The sequence below is a fragment of the Mesoplodon mirus genome, assembly GCF_964341445.2.
Source record: "Mesoplodon mirus genome assembly, chromosome: 5".
Classification (NCBI taxonomy): Eukaryota; Metazoa; Chordata; class Mammalia; order Artiodactyla; family Ziphiidae; genus Mesoplodon; species Mesoplodon mirus.
In genome coordinates this window covers 35,200,177-35,217,386 of record NC_138980.1, presented here as the reverse complement: position 1 = coordinate 35,217,386, position 17,210 = coordinate 35,200,177, and the positions used below count along the sequence as shown (strand labels likewise).

The window sequence follows — 17,210 nt, the reverse complement described above, 5'->3', positions numbered from 1 at the left end:
ACTTGATGTCAAATGAGAGAATGTTTTCTAAAAGAATCAGGCATATTAAATGCAGTAGGTGTTTAGCCCCCATCTAGTTAAGTGTATTAAGAGTTCTTAGGTCCATCCTAAATTTATATAAACTTTTTTTTTTTTTGGCGGTACACGGCCCTCTCACCGTTGTGGCCTCTCCCGTTGCGGAGCACAGGCTCCGGATACGCAGGCTCAGTGGCCATGGCTCACGGGCCCAGCCGCGATCTTCCTGGACCGGGGCACGAACCCGCGTACCCTGCATCGGCAGGCGGACTCTCAACCACTGCGCCACCAGGGAAGCCCTTATATAAACGTTTTTTTGTTGTTGTTTTATATAAGTTAAAGTAGGAATTCAGGGACTTTCCTGGTGGCGCAGTGGTTGAGAATACCCCTGCCAATGCAGGGGACACGTGTTCCATCACTGGAGGGGGGAGATCCCACAGGCTGTGGAGCATCTAAGCCCACGCGCCACAACTACTGAGCCTGTGCTCTAGAGCCCGTGCTCCGCAACAAGAGAAGCCACAGCAATGAGAAGCCCACGCACCGCAACGAAGAGTACCCCCGCTCGCCGCAACTAGAGAAAGCCCGCGCGCAGCAACAAAGACCCAACGCAGCCAAAAAAAAAAAAGTAGGAATTCAATTGTCTCAAGGATATCACAGCCTTAAAAAAAAAAAAAAAAGTTTAAAAAAATACTGTGGCAAAATACTCACGACATGAAATTTACCATGTACTTATTTATTTATATTTTTACCATCTTAACCATTTTAAAATTTTTATTTTTAAATTTGGGGCCGCCGAACTGCGGGAGGACGCCGCGTCCGACCGCCCGAGATCAGGTTCTGCACGGAGCGCATGTCCCGCGCGAGCAGGTCGGTCCACAATGTGTCACGAAGGCCTGTCACTCAATAACCAGAGGGCGGGCCTGGGAGGAATGTCCAATCAGATGCGACGGGGCGGTGCCCGGGGAACAATCAGGCGCTCGCGGGCCGGGCCCAGAGAACTGTCCAATCAGGGCCTCCAGGGGCGGGTCTCGGGAAACCGTCCAGTCAGGGGGCGGGTCTCGGGAAACCGTCCAGTCAGGGGCCCGGGCAGTAGCAATGCCCAAAGCACTGTCCAATCAGAACGGTGGGGCGCAAAGCATCTCCCAATCAAGAGCCAGGTGGAAGAGAGTGCCAGGAGCACCGTCCAGTCAGAGCACGCTCCCAGCCCGTGAGCGGGTAGTTCTCGGCCGGCCGTGGCGCTCTTGCGCACCTGCGCCGCGCGGGCCCAGGTGTTCGGTCCCCGTACCTCTCACCTGCGCGGGCCGCGGCAAGGACGCCTGGGAGAGCCGGGAGCCCGGCGGAGATGGTGAGTACGCGGGACCGGGGCCCGAGACCGGGAGGGGCTGTTACGAACTGTCCGGAACCGGCTGGAAGCGGTCGCGGGGTGGGGTCCCGGCGTCTTGTCTGGCCCCCGCTTGTGGGGCTGGTGTCTCAGGACTATCTGGGTGAACTAGATGTGCACAACTGCCCTCCTCCCGGGGTCCGGGAACATCAGCCCCTGGTCGGCTCCTCCCAGCCGACAGCCTGTGGGGGCGGGCGGGGAGCCTGGGGAGATCTGCTTGGGGGCCCTGGGCTGGGAGGGCGTCTCCTGGTAGGTCCTCCGTCCTAAATGACCCCAGCCCCAGTTCTCATTCCCTGGAGGGACACTACTTGTCAGCTGACCGGACGCCTGAGGGGAAAAGACGGAAATGCTTCCTGCCCCCTGTTCTCGCAAGAACCACACAAGGGAGAAAAACTAACGCAAAGGTCAAGGAAAGCCCACTGTGAGGTGGGGCAGCACCCCTCATCCCCTCCCATCCCCCAAGCCAAATGCACTGGCTACACAGCGGGAACACAGCCGGTGTCCTTTGTTCAGGGAGCTCGTTAGTGAGCAGTGGGGGAGGGGTGCCCCTCGTGGTAGCGTGGCTGCACTTGACCCTGAGTCATCTGTGTCTGGGTACCAGTTCAGCACAACCCCTCCGTGGGTTTTTCACCTTGAAAAGATGTATTCACTTACTGGAACCTCATATTTTCAGCAAGTGTAAAATACATTGAATTAGTACAGCAGGAAATATAAGATAAAATACTTTCAAAGGGATGAGTTTCAGGAAAAAAAAATGTCATACATTACGTTTGTTAAACATTCTTTTAAAATCTCCTCCTGTCTGTAGTAAGTTTCTCAGGTCTGTCCCTTCCTGTACAGCTGCAGAGAAGAGAATACAGTACCACATAGTGTGGTAGGTGAAGTTGGTGAATTTTAAAGATTCACCAAAAATACCAGTTATTTAATTTGTGACAGTAGATGATACTGTTGTTTTTTATTATCTGCGATACACTTTGCTTAAATCTGCAGTAAGTTGGTTATTGTCCATGCAAGAGGTGGGAATACACGGATGTTACTTAGATACCAGTTTGTCCTGTCCCATGTGTGGAAGTGTCTGTCATTTTTGCTTGGCTCCCTGTGGGTACCCTGTGGTGAATCAGGTCTCCCCCTCCCCATAGACACAGGCCTCCTTCGGACTCTGTTCCTTTCTGTAGATTTAGTCGTCCATTCCTTTGCCAATTCCGTCCTGTCAGGAGTTGCTGCTGCTTTAAAACCCTTGCAATGTGATAGACGGATTCCTGCCTGGTTCTTCAGAATATTTTGCCTGTTTGGGGGCATTTGTGTGTAAAGTTAGTATTTGTCAAATCCTAAAAAACATCTGGTTTGGCAATTTTATGGAATTTTATAAAGACTCTGTCTTGGGAGGGTTGATATCTTGGTAACACTGATTTCTTTCTAAGAACATGTGCCATCTTGCCATTTATTTCATTTTGCTTTGTTATTATCCTTCATGTTTTAAAATTTTTGTTAGTTTCTTTTTATAGCCTTCATTAAACTGATTTTCTACTACTTCAATTTGGTTTTTACCATGGTATGTGTTATCTTCTTTTTTTTTGAGTAATAATTTTTATTGGAGTATAGTTGATTAACAATGTGTTAGTTTCTGCTGTACGTATTATCTTTTTTCCTTTTTTAAAATTAATTTTTATTGGAGTATAGTTGCTTTACGATGTTATGTTAGTTTCTACTGTACAGCAGAGTGAATCAGCTATACATATACATATATCCCCTCTTTTTTGGATTTCCTTCCCATTTAGGTCACCACAGAGCACTGAGTAGAGTTCCCTGTGCTATACAGTAGGTTCTCATTAGTTATCTTTTTTTTTTTTTTCCGCGGTACGCGGGCCTTTCACTGTTGTGGCCTCTCCCGTTGCGGAGCACAGGCTCCGGACGCACAGGCTCAGAGGCCATGGCTCACGGGCCCAGCCGCTCCACGGCGTGTGGGATCTTCCCGGACCGGGGCATGAACCGGTGTCCCCTGCATCGGCAGGCTGACTCTCAACCACTGTGCCACCAGGGAAGCCTTAGTTATCTATTTTATACATAGCTTCAATAGTGTATATATGTCAATCCCATTCTCCCAATTCTTCCCCCCCACCTCTCCCTTGGTATCCATATGTTTGTTCTCTCTGTCTGTGTCTCTACTTCTGCTTTGCAAATAAGATCATCTATACCATTTTCCTAGATTCCAAATACTTATGCGTTAATATACAATATTTGTTTTTCTCTTTCTGACTTAACTTCACTTTGTATGACAGTCTCTAGGTCCATCCACATCTCTACAAATGACCCAATTTAATTCTTTTTTGTGGCTGAGTAATATTCCATTGTATATATGTACCACATGTTCTACATTTAGGTTGCTTCCATGTCCTGGCTATTGTAAATAGTGCTGCAATGAACATTGGGGTGCATGTGTGTTTTTGAATTATGATTTTCTCTGGGTGTATGCCCAGTAATGGGATTGCTGGGTCATATGGTACTTCTGTTTTTAGTTTTCTAAGGAACCTCCATACTGTTCTGCATAGTGGCTGTATCAATTTACATTCCCACCAACAGTGCATGAGGGTTCCCTTTTCTCCACATTTATTGTTTGTAGATTTTTTTTTAAGTTAAGTGTTTTTAAAATTAATTAATTAATTATTTTTGGCTGTGTTGGGTCTTCGTTGCTGTGCGTGGGCTTTCTCTAGTTGTGGTGAGCGGGGGCTACTCTTTGTTGCGGTGCGCCGGCTTCTCATTGCGGTTGCTTCTCTTGTTGCAGAGCACGGGCTCTAGGTGCATGGGCTTCAGTAGTTGGGGCTCGCGGGCTCAGTCGTTGTGGTGCACGAGCTCAGTAGTTGTGGCTCACAGGCCCTAGAGCACAGGCTCAGTAGTTGTGGCACATGGGCTTAGTTGCTCCGTGGCATGTGGGATCTTCCCAGACCAGGGTTCAAATCTGTGTCCCCTGCATTGGCAGGTGGATTCTTAACCACTGCGCCACCAGGGAAACCCTGTTTGTAGATTTTTTGATGATGGCCATTCTGACTGGCGTGAGGTGATACCTCATTGTAGTTTTGATTTGCATTTCTCTGATAATTAGTGATGTTGAGCATCTTTTCATGTGTTTGTTGGCCATCTATATGTCTTCTTTGGAGAAATGTCTGTTTAGGTCTTCTGCCCATTTTTTGATTGCGATGTTTGTTTTTTTGATATTGAGCTGCATAAGCTATTTGTATTTTTGGGGGGTTAATCCTTTGTCCGTTGCTTCGTTTGCAAATATTTTCTCCCATTCTGAGGATTGTCTTTTCATCTTGTTTATGGGCTCCTTTGCTGTGCAAAGCTTTTTATTATTATTTTTATTATTATTATTTTTTGCGATACGCGGGCCTCTCACTGCTGTGGCCTCTCCCATTGCGGAGCACAGGCTCCGGACGCGCAGGCCCAGCGGCCATGGCTCTCGGGCCCAGCTGCTCCGCGGCATATGGGATCTTCCCGAACCGGGGCACAAACCCATGACCCCTGCATCGGCAGGCGGACTCTCAACCACTGTGCCACCAGGGAAGCCCCTGTGCAAAGCTTTTAAGTTTCACTAGGTCCCATTTGTTTATGTATGTGTTATCTTTTTAAAGTGAACTTTCCAACTTGCTGTTGCTATTAATTAGAAAGGTAATGAAATTTATTTTTATGTTGAATTTTTATCCTGAGATCTTGTTCAGAATCTTATTGTACGATTATCTTTGTGTTCTATTGGTGTCATACATGTGCAGCTGTTGAGTTAGGCATTAAGACAAGTGTCTCCCGGCATTGCACATTTGTGCATTTTCCAGATTGGATTGCTAATGTAATGTTGACTGAGAGGTCAGCTGTCCACACTTCATTTGTACCTAATTGTCTTGGAGAAAACAGTGAACTTCATACCATTTATATGTTCTTTGGTCTCGTTTGAATATTCTTTTGTCCATTTTCCTTTATCCAGTCATGCACATTACCATCTATTCCCCATTGGTAAGAGTGTTTTTTTATGTATGACTGTTGAATATTATAAAGTGGCTTTCAGCAACTCTAAGATGATTACAGGTAAATCCTGTGAATTGATTTTAGAGTTTTCTGTTGTATCATATAACATCAGTGCAGGAAAATGCATGTGACATACGTACAGTTGACAGAAATATTAAAAAAAAAGTAATCCTCTGTTAAATGAAACTCAGCCCTAAATGTAGAACAAGCTTTCTTAAAAGACTTGAAATGAACCCCAGTGGCAGGCCCCTCTGCCACTCTCCAGATATGACCAATATGTTGAGTATGTTGAATTACATGAAGATATATATAATTATGTATAATTATGTGTGTATATATATGTATATATATATTTTTTAGATTTTTAGGTGCCAGTTTGCAGTCTTATCTCAAATGGCTATTTTACTGTTCTCCCTTACTCTGCCCTGCAGCCATTCATTCATATATATGTGTATCGATATCAACGTGTATATACACACACGTGAAAATCTCTGCCTCTCTCTCTCTATATATATATATATATATCTACCCCTCCAAATCCTCTTGCTCTGGCACATTTTCCTCAGTAATTATATTTGATTTGCTTATTTACTGCTTTCCTCCAAAAGAATTTAAGATCCACGTGGTTCAGAATTTTTGTTTTGTTAGTGCTGTAGCCCTAGTGCCTGCAAGTACTGTAACCTAAACAAATTTTACTAAATGAAGAGCCAGAGGTCAGGTCTTCAAACAAAGCGTTTATGCATGGGCACGGGGCTTTGGCAGGAGAAGCAGTGTGAGATGTAAGGATGGAATAGGATGTTTCTGTTGGCTGCTCTCCACAGCGCCCGGCAGAAGCTAGCTTATCTTCTCATCACAGTGGGAAGTAACAGTCACACTAGCAAAACAACTGTGAGGTGTGTGTGAAAGAAGGGCAAGTGTGCCAAGCTGGCATGATGTTATTAATTCACTGTTCTGCATTTCCTCTGCTGTGAACTCGTTTTAATCATGTCTGCTTTACAGAGTTATTATAAGTATATATGAGCTAATGCGTGCAAATCCCTTTGTCTTTCTCATATAATGTGTGCTCAATGGCACATTTAAAAAATTAATATTGTAATATAACAAACATTTTTTTTAAAAAAAAGAACGAAAAAAATCCCACAAAAACAAAAAAAAAAGAAAAATAATTAATATTGTAAAGTGTTAAATATTTGATGGTTTCAAGCTAGGTGTGTTGGGAGTCCCTGTCTTAGTCGGGTAGGGCACCTGTAAGCTGGGTGGCTTATACACAACAGACCTATGTTTCTCACAGTTCTGGAGGCTGGAAGTCCAAGATCAAGGCGCCAGCAGATTCAGTGTCTGGTGAGAGTCTGCTTCCTGGTTCATAGGTGGCTGTCTTCTCACTGTGTCCTCACAGGGCAGAAGGGTCCAGGGAGCTCTCTGGGGTCCTTTTTATAAGGGCGAATCCCATTCCTGGCCACCTCCAAAAGGCCCACCTCCAAACACCATCACATTGGGGATTAGGTTTTGATGTGAATTTTTGGGGGACACAAACCTTAAGTCTGTAGCAGTCCCCATGACCACCCTAGGTTCAGAGATTCACTAGGAGGCCTCCCAGGCTTCAGTGAATAGTCTGCTCATGGCTGTGATTTCTGACTGCAAGAATAAAGCAAAGTCAACAGGATTGGGTACCTTTCTCCCTGCATTGAGACTGTCCTAAGCCCTTTTTGTCTTGTCTGCCTTAGAGTCCCAGCTAAGCCCCTGCTGGGCAGTCAGCCTCGGAAGGTCATCCGAAATAGGTTTTCAAAAGAGCTTTTTAGCAAACTGAAAACTTCTACCTAAAATTCCAAAAGTATATATTTACTTAAAGATTGCCTGTCTTTTCATTTTGTTTACCTCTTTTTAAAAATAAATAATTAATTAATTGATTAATTTATTTACTTTTGGCTGCGTTGGGTCTTCGTCGCTTCGTGCGGGCTTTCTCTAGTTGCAACAAGCGGGGGCTACTCTTCATTGCGGTGCATGGGCTTCTCATTGTGGTGGCTTCTCTTGTTGCAGAGCACAGGCTCTAGGCATATGGGCTCAGTAGTTGTGGCTCGTGGGCTCTAGAGTGCAGGCTCAGTAGTTGTGGCACATGGGCTTAGTTGCTCCACGGCATGTGGGATCTTCCGGGATCAGGGCTTGAACCCGTATCCCCTGCATTGACAGGCAGATTCTTAACCACAGCACCACCAGGGAAGTCCCTGTTTACCTCTTTTTGAACCTCCAGTGGGTAAAAGTCATAGTAAAAAATCATTTATGGACACCTAATCTTGTTTCTGATACTTAGGGTTCAAATTCCAATCCAGGCACCAGTTGGAAACAGCAAGGAAGCTGTGTCTCATTTTTCTTTGCACTGATGGGGATGATCTCTCTAGCATTTATAAAATTACAAGCAGATACCATTAGTATCCATTTTTACCATCCAAGCAGGTGCAGTAGCCACAAAACAAAACCATTTTAAGTAAAGAAAAAAAAAATCCCTCCCCCCCCCCCCTTTTTCCCTCATTGCAGTCAAACCTTGTGTTCATTTCCGAGGGCTGCCATAACAAATTACCACAATGTGGGTGTTCTCTCACATTTCTGGAGGCTGAAGTCCAAAATGAAGGTGTTGGCAGGATCATGCTCCCTCAGAATTCTCTAGAGTCCTGGGGTCATTTCCTGTCTCTTATAGCTTCTGTATCCCGAGGCGTTCCATTGCTTGTGGCAGCATGATTCCAGTCTCTGTGTCCATCTTCTTCCTCTGCTGCCTTCTCTGTGAGGCTCTGTCTTCACATGGCATTTTCCCCGTCTCCTATGGACACCGGTCATTGGATTAGGGCCCATCCTAATGACCTCATCTTAGTTTGATTACATTTGCAAAGACCCTATTTCCAAGTAAGGTCACATTTATAGGTATCAGGGGTTAGGATTTCAGCCTATCTCTGTAAACGTATTTAGCATTTACAGGGATAGAGTTACAGCTGGGAAGATACTGGCTGGCACATGTGGGTGGGCCAGGAGGCCCAGCAGCTAGGCTGAAGAAAGGCTGGCTATCCCCTCCCCTTTGGTTTGTGTAAAATTTTGTTTCAGCTCTAGGAACTGATTTAACTTTTTTTCTCCTGATGCAGTACAATCTTTTAACATTTTTTGCCTATCCAGAGCTCACTTTTGTGAATTTGCCGGCCCTTTCTCCTCCTGCCTGGAAGAGAGAGCAAAAATCAAAGGTGTCACCTGTGCTGAACTTTGATTTTCATCTCACTTGGCCTCCATGGCCACAGGCAGCTGGTATATCCAGTGAGCTGGACCTCCTGGAGTTGGATTGCTTATTTTTACCTCAGTCAACATTTTTTTTTTCTTGGCCCCGGCACAGCTTGTGGGATCTTAGTTCCCTGACCAGGGATGGAACCCAGGCCCCAGCAGTGAAAGCGCCGAGTCCTAACCACTGGACAGCCAGGGAATTCCCATACCTCATTCAACTTTTAGCCTCACACCAGACAGCTCAGCTGCCCTTGCATACCCTGGATGACTCCATAGCTACCCTGCCGCAAAGGTTTGCCATCCCCTCCTGCTTCACCCTCCCACTTCCCAGACAGTGCTTTTGCCATATTTTAGTGAATCGGGGTTGCTCTAGCAAATCCCAGTTCCAATGTGTCTGGTGTCCCCAAGACCACCCCTAGGTCCTGCAGGTAGGATTCACGTGACAGCACATAGGAGTCATGACTATGATTTGTTACAACAAAAGAACACAGCAGAATCAGCAAAGGGAAAAGGCACATGAGGAGAAATCTGAAGGAAACCAGGTGCAGGCTTTTAAGAGTCCTTTCCCAGTGGAGTCGCACATAACACGCCTGACAGCCCCAGCGATGGGTTGTGACAGCATGTGAAATACCATCTACCGGAGGCTCACTGGGGACTCAGTTCACCGGGGGTTTCTGTCAGCTCACAGCTGATCATGTGAGCATCCTCTGCGCAACAAGGGCCCAAAGCCCAGACTCCCACACGAAAAGCAGGTGCTCAGCACTGTGTTGTCTGCACAGTCAGAGACAGCGAGTAATAATTAGGGTGATGTGAAACCTTCAGAAATTAAAGTTCCCACACATTGGCCAAGGCCAACCTTGCCAGCAGTCACTGCCAAGGGTAAAGTTAAGGTTTGCCATGTCAGCTCCTTTCCTGCACACTAGGTAGAGGAAACACTACATATAACTATACAGAGAGCATCTCACCTCCAGAAGCTCCAGAAGCTCCTGTTGTTCTCTGTACAGTAGAGATATTCCTGTTATGCTGCTACTCCGTTGAATATGTACTAAATACTGGCATCAGGATTATTACATGAGAGTGTTTTCTTTCCCACGCTCATGGATATCAGTGGGTTGATGAACTTTTTAAAAAACCATGGCTTAAAGGAGACATGCAGCTCAGTGGTCCCTGTGCTTAGGGGTTGGCCTGACACTCTCATGTGCCCACCAGGGGAGGGACATGGATGTGAGAGAAATTGAGAGTGCAGCCTCTAGGATGGTTTGTGTGGAATCACTGTCTCCTGGAATTTGAGGCAAGGGAGTGTTTCCTTTGTAGGAAAGCACTGTTGAATCCTCTATGTATTTTATACTCAAGGCTAAATTTGCTGTCAGATGTTTTCTTTTTAAAATTAATTAATTAATTTCTTTTTGTCTGCATTTGGTCTTCGTTGCTGCACATGGGCTTTTCTCTCGTTGTGGCGATCGGGGGCTACTCTTCATTGTGGTGCGCGGGCTTCTCATTGAGGTGGCTTCTTTTGTTGTGGAGCATGGGCTGTAGGCACGCGGGCCTCAGTAGTTGTGGCTTATGGGCTCTAGGCACATGGGCTCAGTAGTTGTGGTGCACGGGCTTAGTTGCTCCATGGCATGTGGGATCCTCCCAGACCAGGGCTCGAACCTGTGTCCCTTGCATTGGCAGGCGGATTCTCAACCACTGCGCCACCGGGGAAGCCCACTGTCAGATGTTTTTGATGTTAAAGTCCTTTGCAAAGTAGGACTCTTAACCTTATTCTCAAGGTCAGCAAGAGTACTCTTTTATGGGTCTGGTAGAAGAGCTGTTTTGGCATCATGTAACGTGTGTGTGTGTGTGTGTGTGTGAACTCAGAACTGGTGGGCAGCCGCACTGGCTCAGGAGTGTAGGGAACGTGTGCAGTTCTGACTTCCTATTTTCATGAAAATACACAGAGGAAAAGAGTAGAAACTGAGCTGGTGATAAGTGTTATACAAAAATGTTAAAATTAATACTTCTTCAAAAGAAATATTTCATTCAGCCAGTTGGACTGTCCTGATGGCCTGGAGTTCTTTAAGACAGTATGGCTTGGATGTACCTAGAGTCTGTCATACAGAGTGAAGTAAGTCAGAAAGAGAAAAACAAATACCATACGCTGACACACACATATATATATATATGGAATCTAAAAAAAAAAGGTTCTGAAGAACCTAGGGGCAGGACAGGAACAAAGATGCAGAAGTAGAGAATGGACTTGAGGACATGGGGAGGGGGAATGGTAAGCTGGGACGAAGTGAAAGAGTAGCATGGACTTATATACACTACTAAATGTAAAATAGATAGCTAGTGGGAAGCAGCCGTATAGCATGGGGAGATCAGCTCGGTGCTTTGTGACCACCTAGAGGGGTGGGTTAGGGAGGGTGGGAGGGAGACGCAAGAGGGAGGAGATATGGGGATATATGTATACATATAGCCAATTCACTTTTTTATACAGCAGAAACTAACACACCATTGTAAAGCAATTATACTCCAATAAAGATGTTAAAAAAAAAAACACGAGGGGCTTCCCTGGTGGCGCAGTGGTTGAGAGTCCGCCTGCCGATGCAGGGGACACGGGTTCGTGCCCCGATCCCGGAAGATCCCACATGCCGCGGAGCGGCTGGGCCCGCGAGCCATGGCCGCGGAGCCCGTGTGTCCGGAGCCTGTGCTCCGCAACGGGAGAGGCCACAGCAGTGAGAGGCCCGCGTACAGCAAAAAAAAAAACAAAACACGACAATATGGATAGCAGGCCCTTGGAGCAAGTTGGGTTCCCACAGACCCATGGGCCTCTTATATTTGGTGGCAGAAAGAGAAGGAAAAGTTCCCAGTCCTTCACTGTGTTTGTATTCCTTAAGCCTCATCCAGGTTGACCTTGGGCTTCATGTGCTTATGGATGTTGTACAGTAGGAAGGAGCTAAAGTCACTTGTGTCACAAGGGATTGATGGGTCTTAAAATGCAAATATTATTTCATTTGTATAGCATTTTTTTCGTTTCTCCAATGTGGTCCAAACCCTTTGGTTAGAGAAGAATAAGACTTGAATGGTCACAGTAAAAGTGTAGAGATTAAGTTCAGTGTGTTAGTGCTGTTAAATCTCTGAGGATAATCTATGATTGTGGACATAAAGTAGGAGGTGTGATGACTGAATCACAGAACAGATGTTAGGTGACCATGGAATCTTATTTGAACTTCCTGTGACTTGAGTACAGTTGTTCAATGCTGTGAGTCTCACCCATGCTCCTGCACATATCTTGGGTGTTTCAGAACTCAGTGGTCTTTGAGGATGTGGCCGTGGACTTCACTCTGGAGGAGTGGGCTTTGCTGGATACTGCTCAGAGGGAGCTCTACAGAGATGTGATGCTGGAAAACTTCAGAAACCTGGCCTCAGTGGGTAAGAATGACATCATTCCTTCACTTAGTCATTTAGAGACAAGCATTTCTGGCACATCACTGTTCCAAGAATTGGACTGTGGAAAGAGAATACGTTAACTAATAAGACAGACATGGTCATAACCGTCATAGAGCTAGAATCTAATAGTTTCTCCCCATGAGACTGAGAATCTGTGTATTAAACTGAGCTTTTCTTTCTGTAAAGAAAGCTCCCTTAGCATCATTGGTGGATATAGATTTCATGGGGCCTTAGGGGGCCCAGTGAGGTCTGTTTTTGAACCATATGAGAATTTTACTGTGTTTATTAAAGTGCTTACCACTTTGACCCCTTATACTTGTTATTGATGAAGTCTTGACATAGCTAAACTCCTCAGTGACCTTTTTGGCTAACAGGTACCTACCTCCTTTCTTGTAAGATTTGTTCCCTTCTTGCTTTCAGATGATGAGACTCAATTTAAGGCCAATGGGTCAGTTTCTCAGCAGGATATTTATGGGAATAAAATTTCCAAGGAGCATAAAATATCAAAGTTCACTGGAAATGATTCCTTGGCCTCCGTCTTAGGAAAAATTTGGGAAGAACTCAGCCTTGAAGATCAGCACATAGATCAAGGGAGACATCCGAGGTGAGTTGCACTCATGAGAGAAAACAGTATTCCAGGAGGGAATCTTAGTATGTCATAAAGTTTAAGAAGCAAACAAACAAAACACATGTAAGCCTAGATCAAATTTGTTTATTCATAGAGATTTTCACGATGATTTTTTTTCTTAAATGCGACATTGATGTTGAGTGATAGAAACAGCTGAAAACAATCAACAGAAGAGCCCATGTTTAAGAAACATTGTTTTTGTAATCGTTTTGGTTGAGCCCCCTTCTGTGGCATTGAGTTCATTCCACTTTAAAAGAAGTCAGATAGGGCTTCCCTGGTGGCGCAGCGGTTGGGAATCCGCCTGCCAGTTCAGGGGACATGGGTTCGAGCCCTGGTCGGGGAAGGTCCCACATGCTGTGGAGCAAATAAGCCCGTGTGCCACAACTACTGAGCCTGCACTCTGGAGCCTGTGAGCCACAACTACTGAGCCCATGTGCCACAACTACTGAAGCCCGTGCACCTAGAGCCCGTGCTCTGCAGCAAGAGAAGCCACCGCAATGAGAAGCCCGTGCACCACAACGAAGAGTAGCCCCTGCTCACCACAACTAGAGAAAAGCCCTCATGCAGCAATGAAGACCCAACGCAGCCATAAATAAATAGATAAATAGATAGATAGACAGATAAATACATTTATTTATTTATTTATTTATTTATTTTTTTTTAAAAAAAGAAGTCGAGAAAATCCATCCACTGAAATTGGTGAAAATGTAATTCTCGTACTTACTAATAAATCATTATTAATCAAACCATTGATAACATGCTTCTCATTTTTAACAGAAATCATGTGGTGGAGAGACTCCATGAAAGTAATGATCAGTGTGGGGAAGGCTTCAGTCAGACCCCAAATCTTAACCTGTACCAGAAATCTCTTACTGGGGTAAAAAGGTATGAATGCAGTACAGATGGAAAAGTCTTCACGCATCATTCATCCCTCAAGAGTCACATCGCTGTTTGCACTGGACACAAACCGTATCAATGTCAGGAATGTGGGCAGGCCTACAGTTGTCGTTCACACCTAAGGACGCATGTGAGAACCCACAGTGGAGAGAGACCCTATGTGTGTAAATTATGTGGAAAAACTTTTCCTCGTACTTCTTCCCTCAACCGGCATGTAAGGATTCATACTGCGGAGAAAAGCTATGAATGTCAGCAATGTGGAAAAGCCTTCATTGATTTTTCAAGTCTTACTAGTCATGTGAGAACTCATACTGGAGAGAAGCCATATAAATGTAAGGAATGTGGGAAAGCTTTCAGTTATTCCTCAACTTTTCGAAGACACATGATAACACACACTGGAGAGAAGCCCTATAAATGTATGGAATGTGGGGAAGCCTTCAGTTATTCCTCAACTTTTCGAAGACACATGATATCACACACTGGGGAGACACCATATAAATGTAAGGAATGTGGGGAAGCCTTCAGTTATTCCTCGGCTTTTCGAAGGCACATGATAACACACACGGGGGAGAAGCCCTATGAATGTAAACAGTGTGGGAAAACCTTCATTTATCTCCAATCCTTTCGAAGGCATGAAAGGATTCACACTGGAGAGAAACCCTATGAATGCAAGCAATGTGGAAAAGCCTTCATTTATCCCCAGTCATTTCGAAGGCATGAAAGGACGCATGGTGGAGAAAAACCCTATGAATGTAACCAGTGTGGTAAGGCATTCAGCCACCCCTCATCCTTTCGACGACACATGGGAGTGCACACTGGAGAGAAACCTTATGAGTGCAGACAGTGTGGAAAAACTTTCAACTGGCCCATATCCTTGCGAAAACATACAAGAACACACACTAAAGAGAAACCCTATGAATGTAAGCAATGTGGGAAAGCCTTCAGTTTGTCTGCTTGCTGTCAAGAGCACGTGAGAATGCATCCTGGAGACAAATCATATGAATGCAAGCTCTGTGGGAAAGCTTTCAGTTGCCACATCTCCTTACAAAGACACATGAGAAGGCACACTGCCAAGAAGCTTTATGAATGCAAGCAATGTGGGAAAGCCTTCAGCTGGCCTGAACGTTTACATCAGCACGTGAGGACACACACTGAAGAGAAACCTTACGAATGTAAGGAATGTGGTAAAGTCTTCAAATGGCCCTCATCTTTACCAATACATATGAGAATGCACACTGGAGAGAAACCATATGAATGTAAGCAGTGTGGGAAGGCCTTCAGTTGTTCCTCATCCTTAAGAAGACATGTGAGGAAACATACTACCCAGAAACACTACATATGTAACTTGGGAAATCCTCCTGCAAATGAATTCATGCACAGTGCTTCAGAAAATTCACATCAGGAGAGAAATCTTAAAAAGTTGTAAACCTGGTATTGCCTTTATGAGTCCTTCATCACTAAAGTGGAACCATAGGGAGTGTATTTCCAGTTCTTTTGCACATAAACATTTAGATGAAAACTAACTGTTGAAGTACTCTTGGCTACAGTACGTAAATTTTGCAGGAAGTGTTTTTTCTTATGTTTTAGGAAATAAAACATTTATCTTTACAGTTTGTTGGACTCATGGGTGATTTGAAGTGTATTTTTAATATATAAGTAGTTTTAATATGTTCTTTAAATTGTCCTTTAAGGGGTTATTGGAACAATGACACTGGTCTTTGTTTGGGTTTTCCTACTGGCTTAGTGTGGCAGATACTGGATAATCAACCATTATATGTTTTCCACCATGGATTGAGAGAATCTTTATTTGTTTATTTTAGGCCATTGGAGCCTTATTCTGTTTTTCTTCTAAATAGTTGGCAGAAATTTGTAATTATGCAGAGTTCTTCCAAGTGTACAGTCTCATGTGAATTGTTACTTTCAGCTTTTGCCCTTTGCTTTGTCCTTGCTTGTGATAGCGAATTAAACAGTGGGTTTTTACTTAAGAGACGCTTGTGATGTGACCATGAGATACAGAGTTCTGGATTGTGTTACGTCAGCATGGGTAATGTTAGGAGCTACAGTTCCCAGAATCCCTTCCCTTTATGATTCTGTGTTCGAATTTACCAGTAGCCTATTGGCATGAGATTTGGAAGGCAGAAATGAAGCCATTACTAAGTTTTTGCAGCCACATTAAAGTATGAGAGAGAGATGCATAGGGGCTACTTGGAAGCCAGCTTTCAGCCCATTTTCCTGATTGTTGGCCTTACCAATCAAGAGTATCATCAAAAGAAATGCCAAGTACTTGATTTCTATTTTCCTCAGAGTTATAGGCTTCCATAAATACCTCCAAGAGCTTGGTGTCAGGGATTCGGTCATGTGGTCAGGCGCTCACAATTTGGATTTTCCTGCAAACCTTAACATGTCCTGCAGACTACTAATTCAGACTCATGTTTAGTGATCTCTGATGCTGTGATTCCACTCTTCTCTAGATGTTAACTTATTTTACAAGGTCTAATTTGTATGGCGAACTCTTTGTTCTCAAAACTTTTAGTGACTCTCTGATCATGATTCTACCACAAAAGCTACAATGTTGCAGGAAAACAAAACAACCCGTGGGACTTTGTTAAGGTGTTGTATTTTTTTTTCTTTTTCCTTTTTTTTTCCGGCTGCACCATGTGGCACGCAGAACTTCCCTGACCAGGGATCAAACCTGTGCCCTCTGCAGTGTAAGTGCAGAGTCTTAACCACTGCATCACCAGGGAAGTCCTACTGTATTTTTATTATTTTTTTTTTTTTCTTTTTTTTTTTTTTTTTTTGCGGTATGCGGGCCTCTCACTGTTGTGGCCTCTCCCGTTGCGGAGCACAGGCTCCGGATGCGCAGGCCCAGCGGCCATGACTCACGGGCCCAGCCGCTCCGCGGCATATGGGATCCTCCCAGACCGGGGCACGAACCCGTATCCCCTGCATCGGCAGGCGGACTCTCAACCACTGCGCCACCAGGGAGGCCCCTACTGTATTTTTAAATGCGCTGACTCATTCCTCATGAATTTGGGGAGATGTCTGTTAGAGCTGAATGCAGTTCCTTGATATGGGTTTAATTATTATGTTTGATTCTAAGTCACTAAAAACAGTGTTTATTTTCAAGAAAAATCTTCTGTAGGTATGTCTTAGAAATATCTTGTTTACTGTTTCCAAATCACTTGTATACTAACTGTATTAGTTTCTTAGGGCTTCTGTAACAAAGCACCACAACTGGGTGGCTAGGGCAACAGAAATTTTTGTCTCACAGTTCTGGAAGCAGAAGTCCAAAGTTAAGATGTTGGGAGGACCATGCTTCCTCTGAAAGTGCTAAGGAAGGATGTGTTCCAGCACTCTCCTAGCTTCTGTTAGCTCACTGGCTTGCAACAAGCATAACTCATCTTCTCATGGGGGCTTCCCTGGTGGCGCAGTGATTAAGAATCTGCCTGCCAATGCAGGGGACACGGGTTTGAGTCCTGGTCCAGGAAGATCCCACATGCTGCGGAGCAACTAAGCCTGTGCGCCACAACTACTGAGCCCACATGCCACAACTGCTGGAGCCCATGCGCCTAGAGCCAGTGC

The 17,210-nt window shown here is 44.8% G+C and overlaps 1 protein-coding gene across 2 annotated transcripts; it reads left to right on the top strand.

The window, feature by feature from the left end:
* Positions 1 to 1,225: 1,225 nt before the first annotated feature.
* Positions 1,226 to 16,629, top strand: LOC309805736 (uncharacterized protein). Of its 2 annotated transcripts, none has more exons than XM_082623904.1 (4): positions 1,226 to 1,360; positions 11,959 to 12,085; positions 12,647 to 12,707; positions 13,509 to 16,629. In XM_082623904.1, exons 1-4 carry the CDS (start codon positions 1,358 to 1,360, stop codon positions 15,052 to 15,054), a joined length of 1,737 nt encoding a protein of 578 aa, XP_082480030.1. In that variant the 5' UTR covers positions 1,226 to 1,357; the 3' UTR covers positions 15,055 to 16,629. The 2 variants fall into 2 exon arrangements, with proteins under 2 accessions (XP_082480030.1, XP_082480029.1); XM_082623903.1 differs by having other exon boundaries at positions 12,524 to 12,707.
* Positions 16,630 to 17,210: the final 581 nt, after the last annotated feature.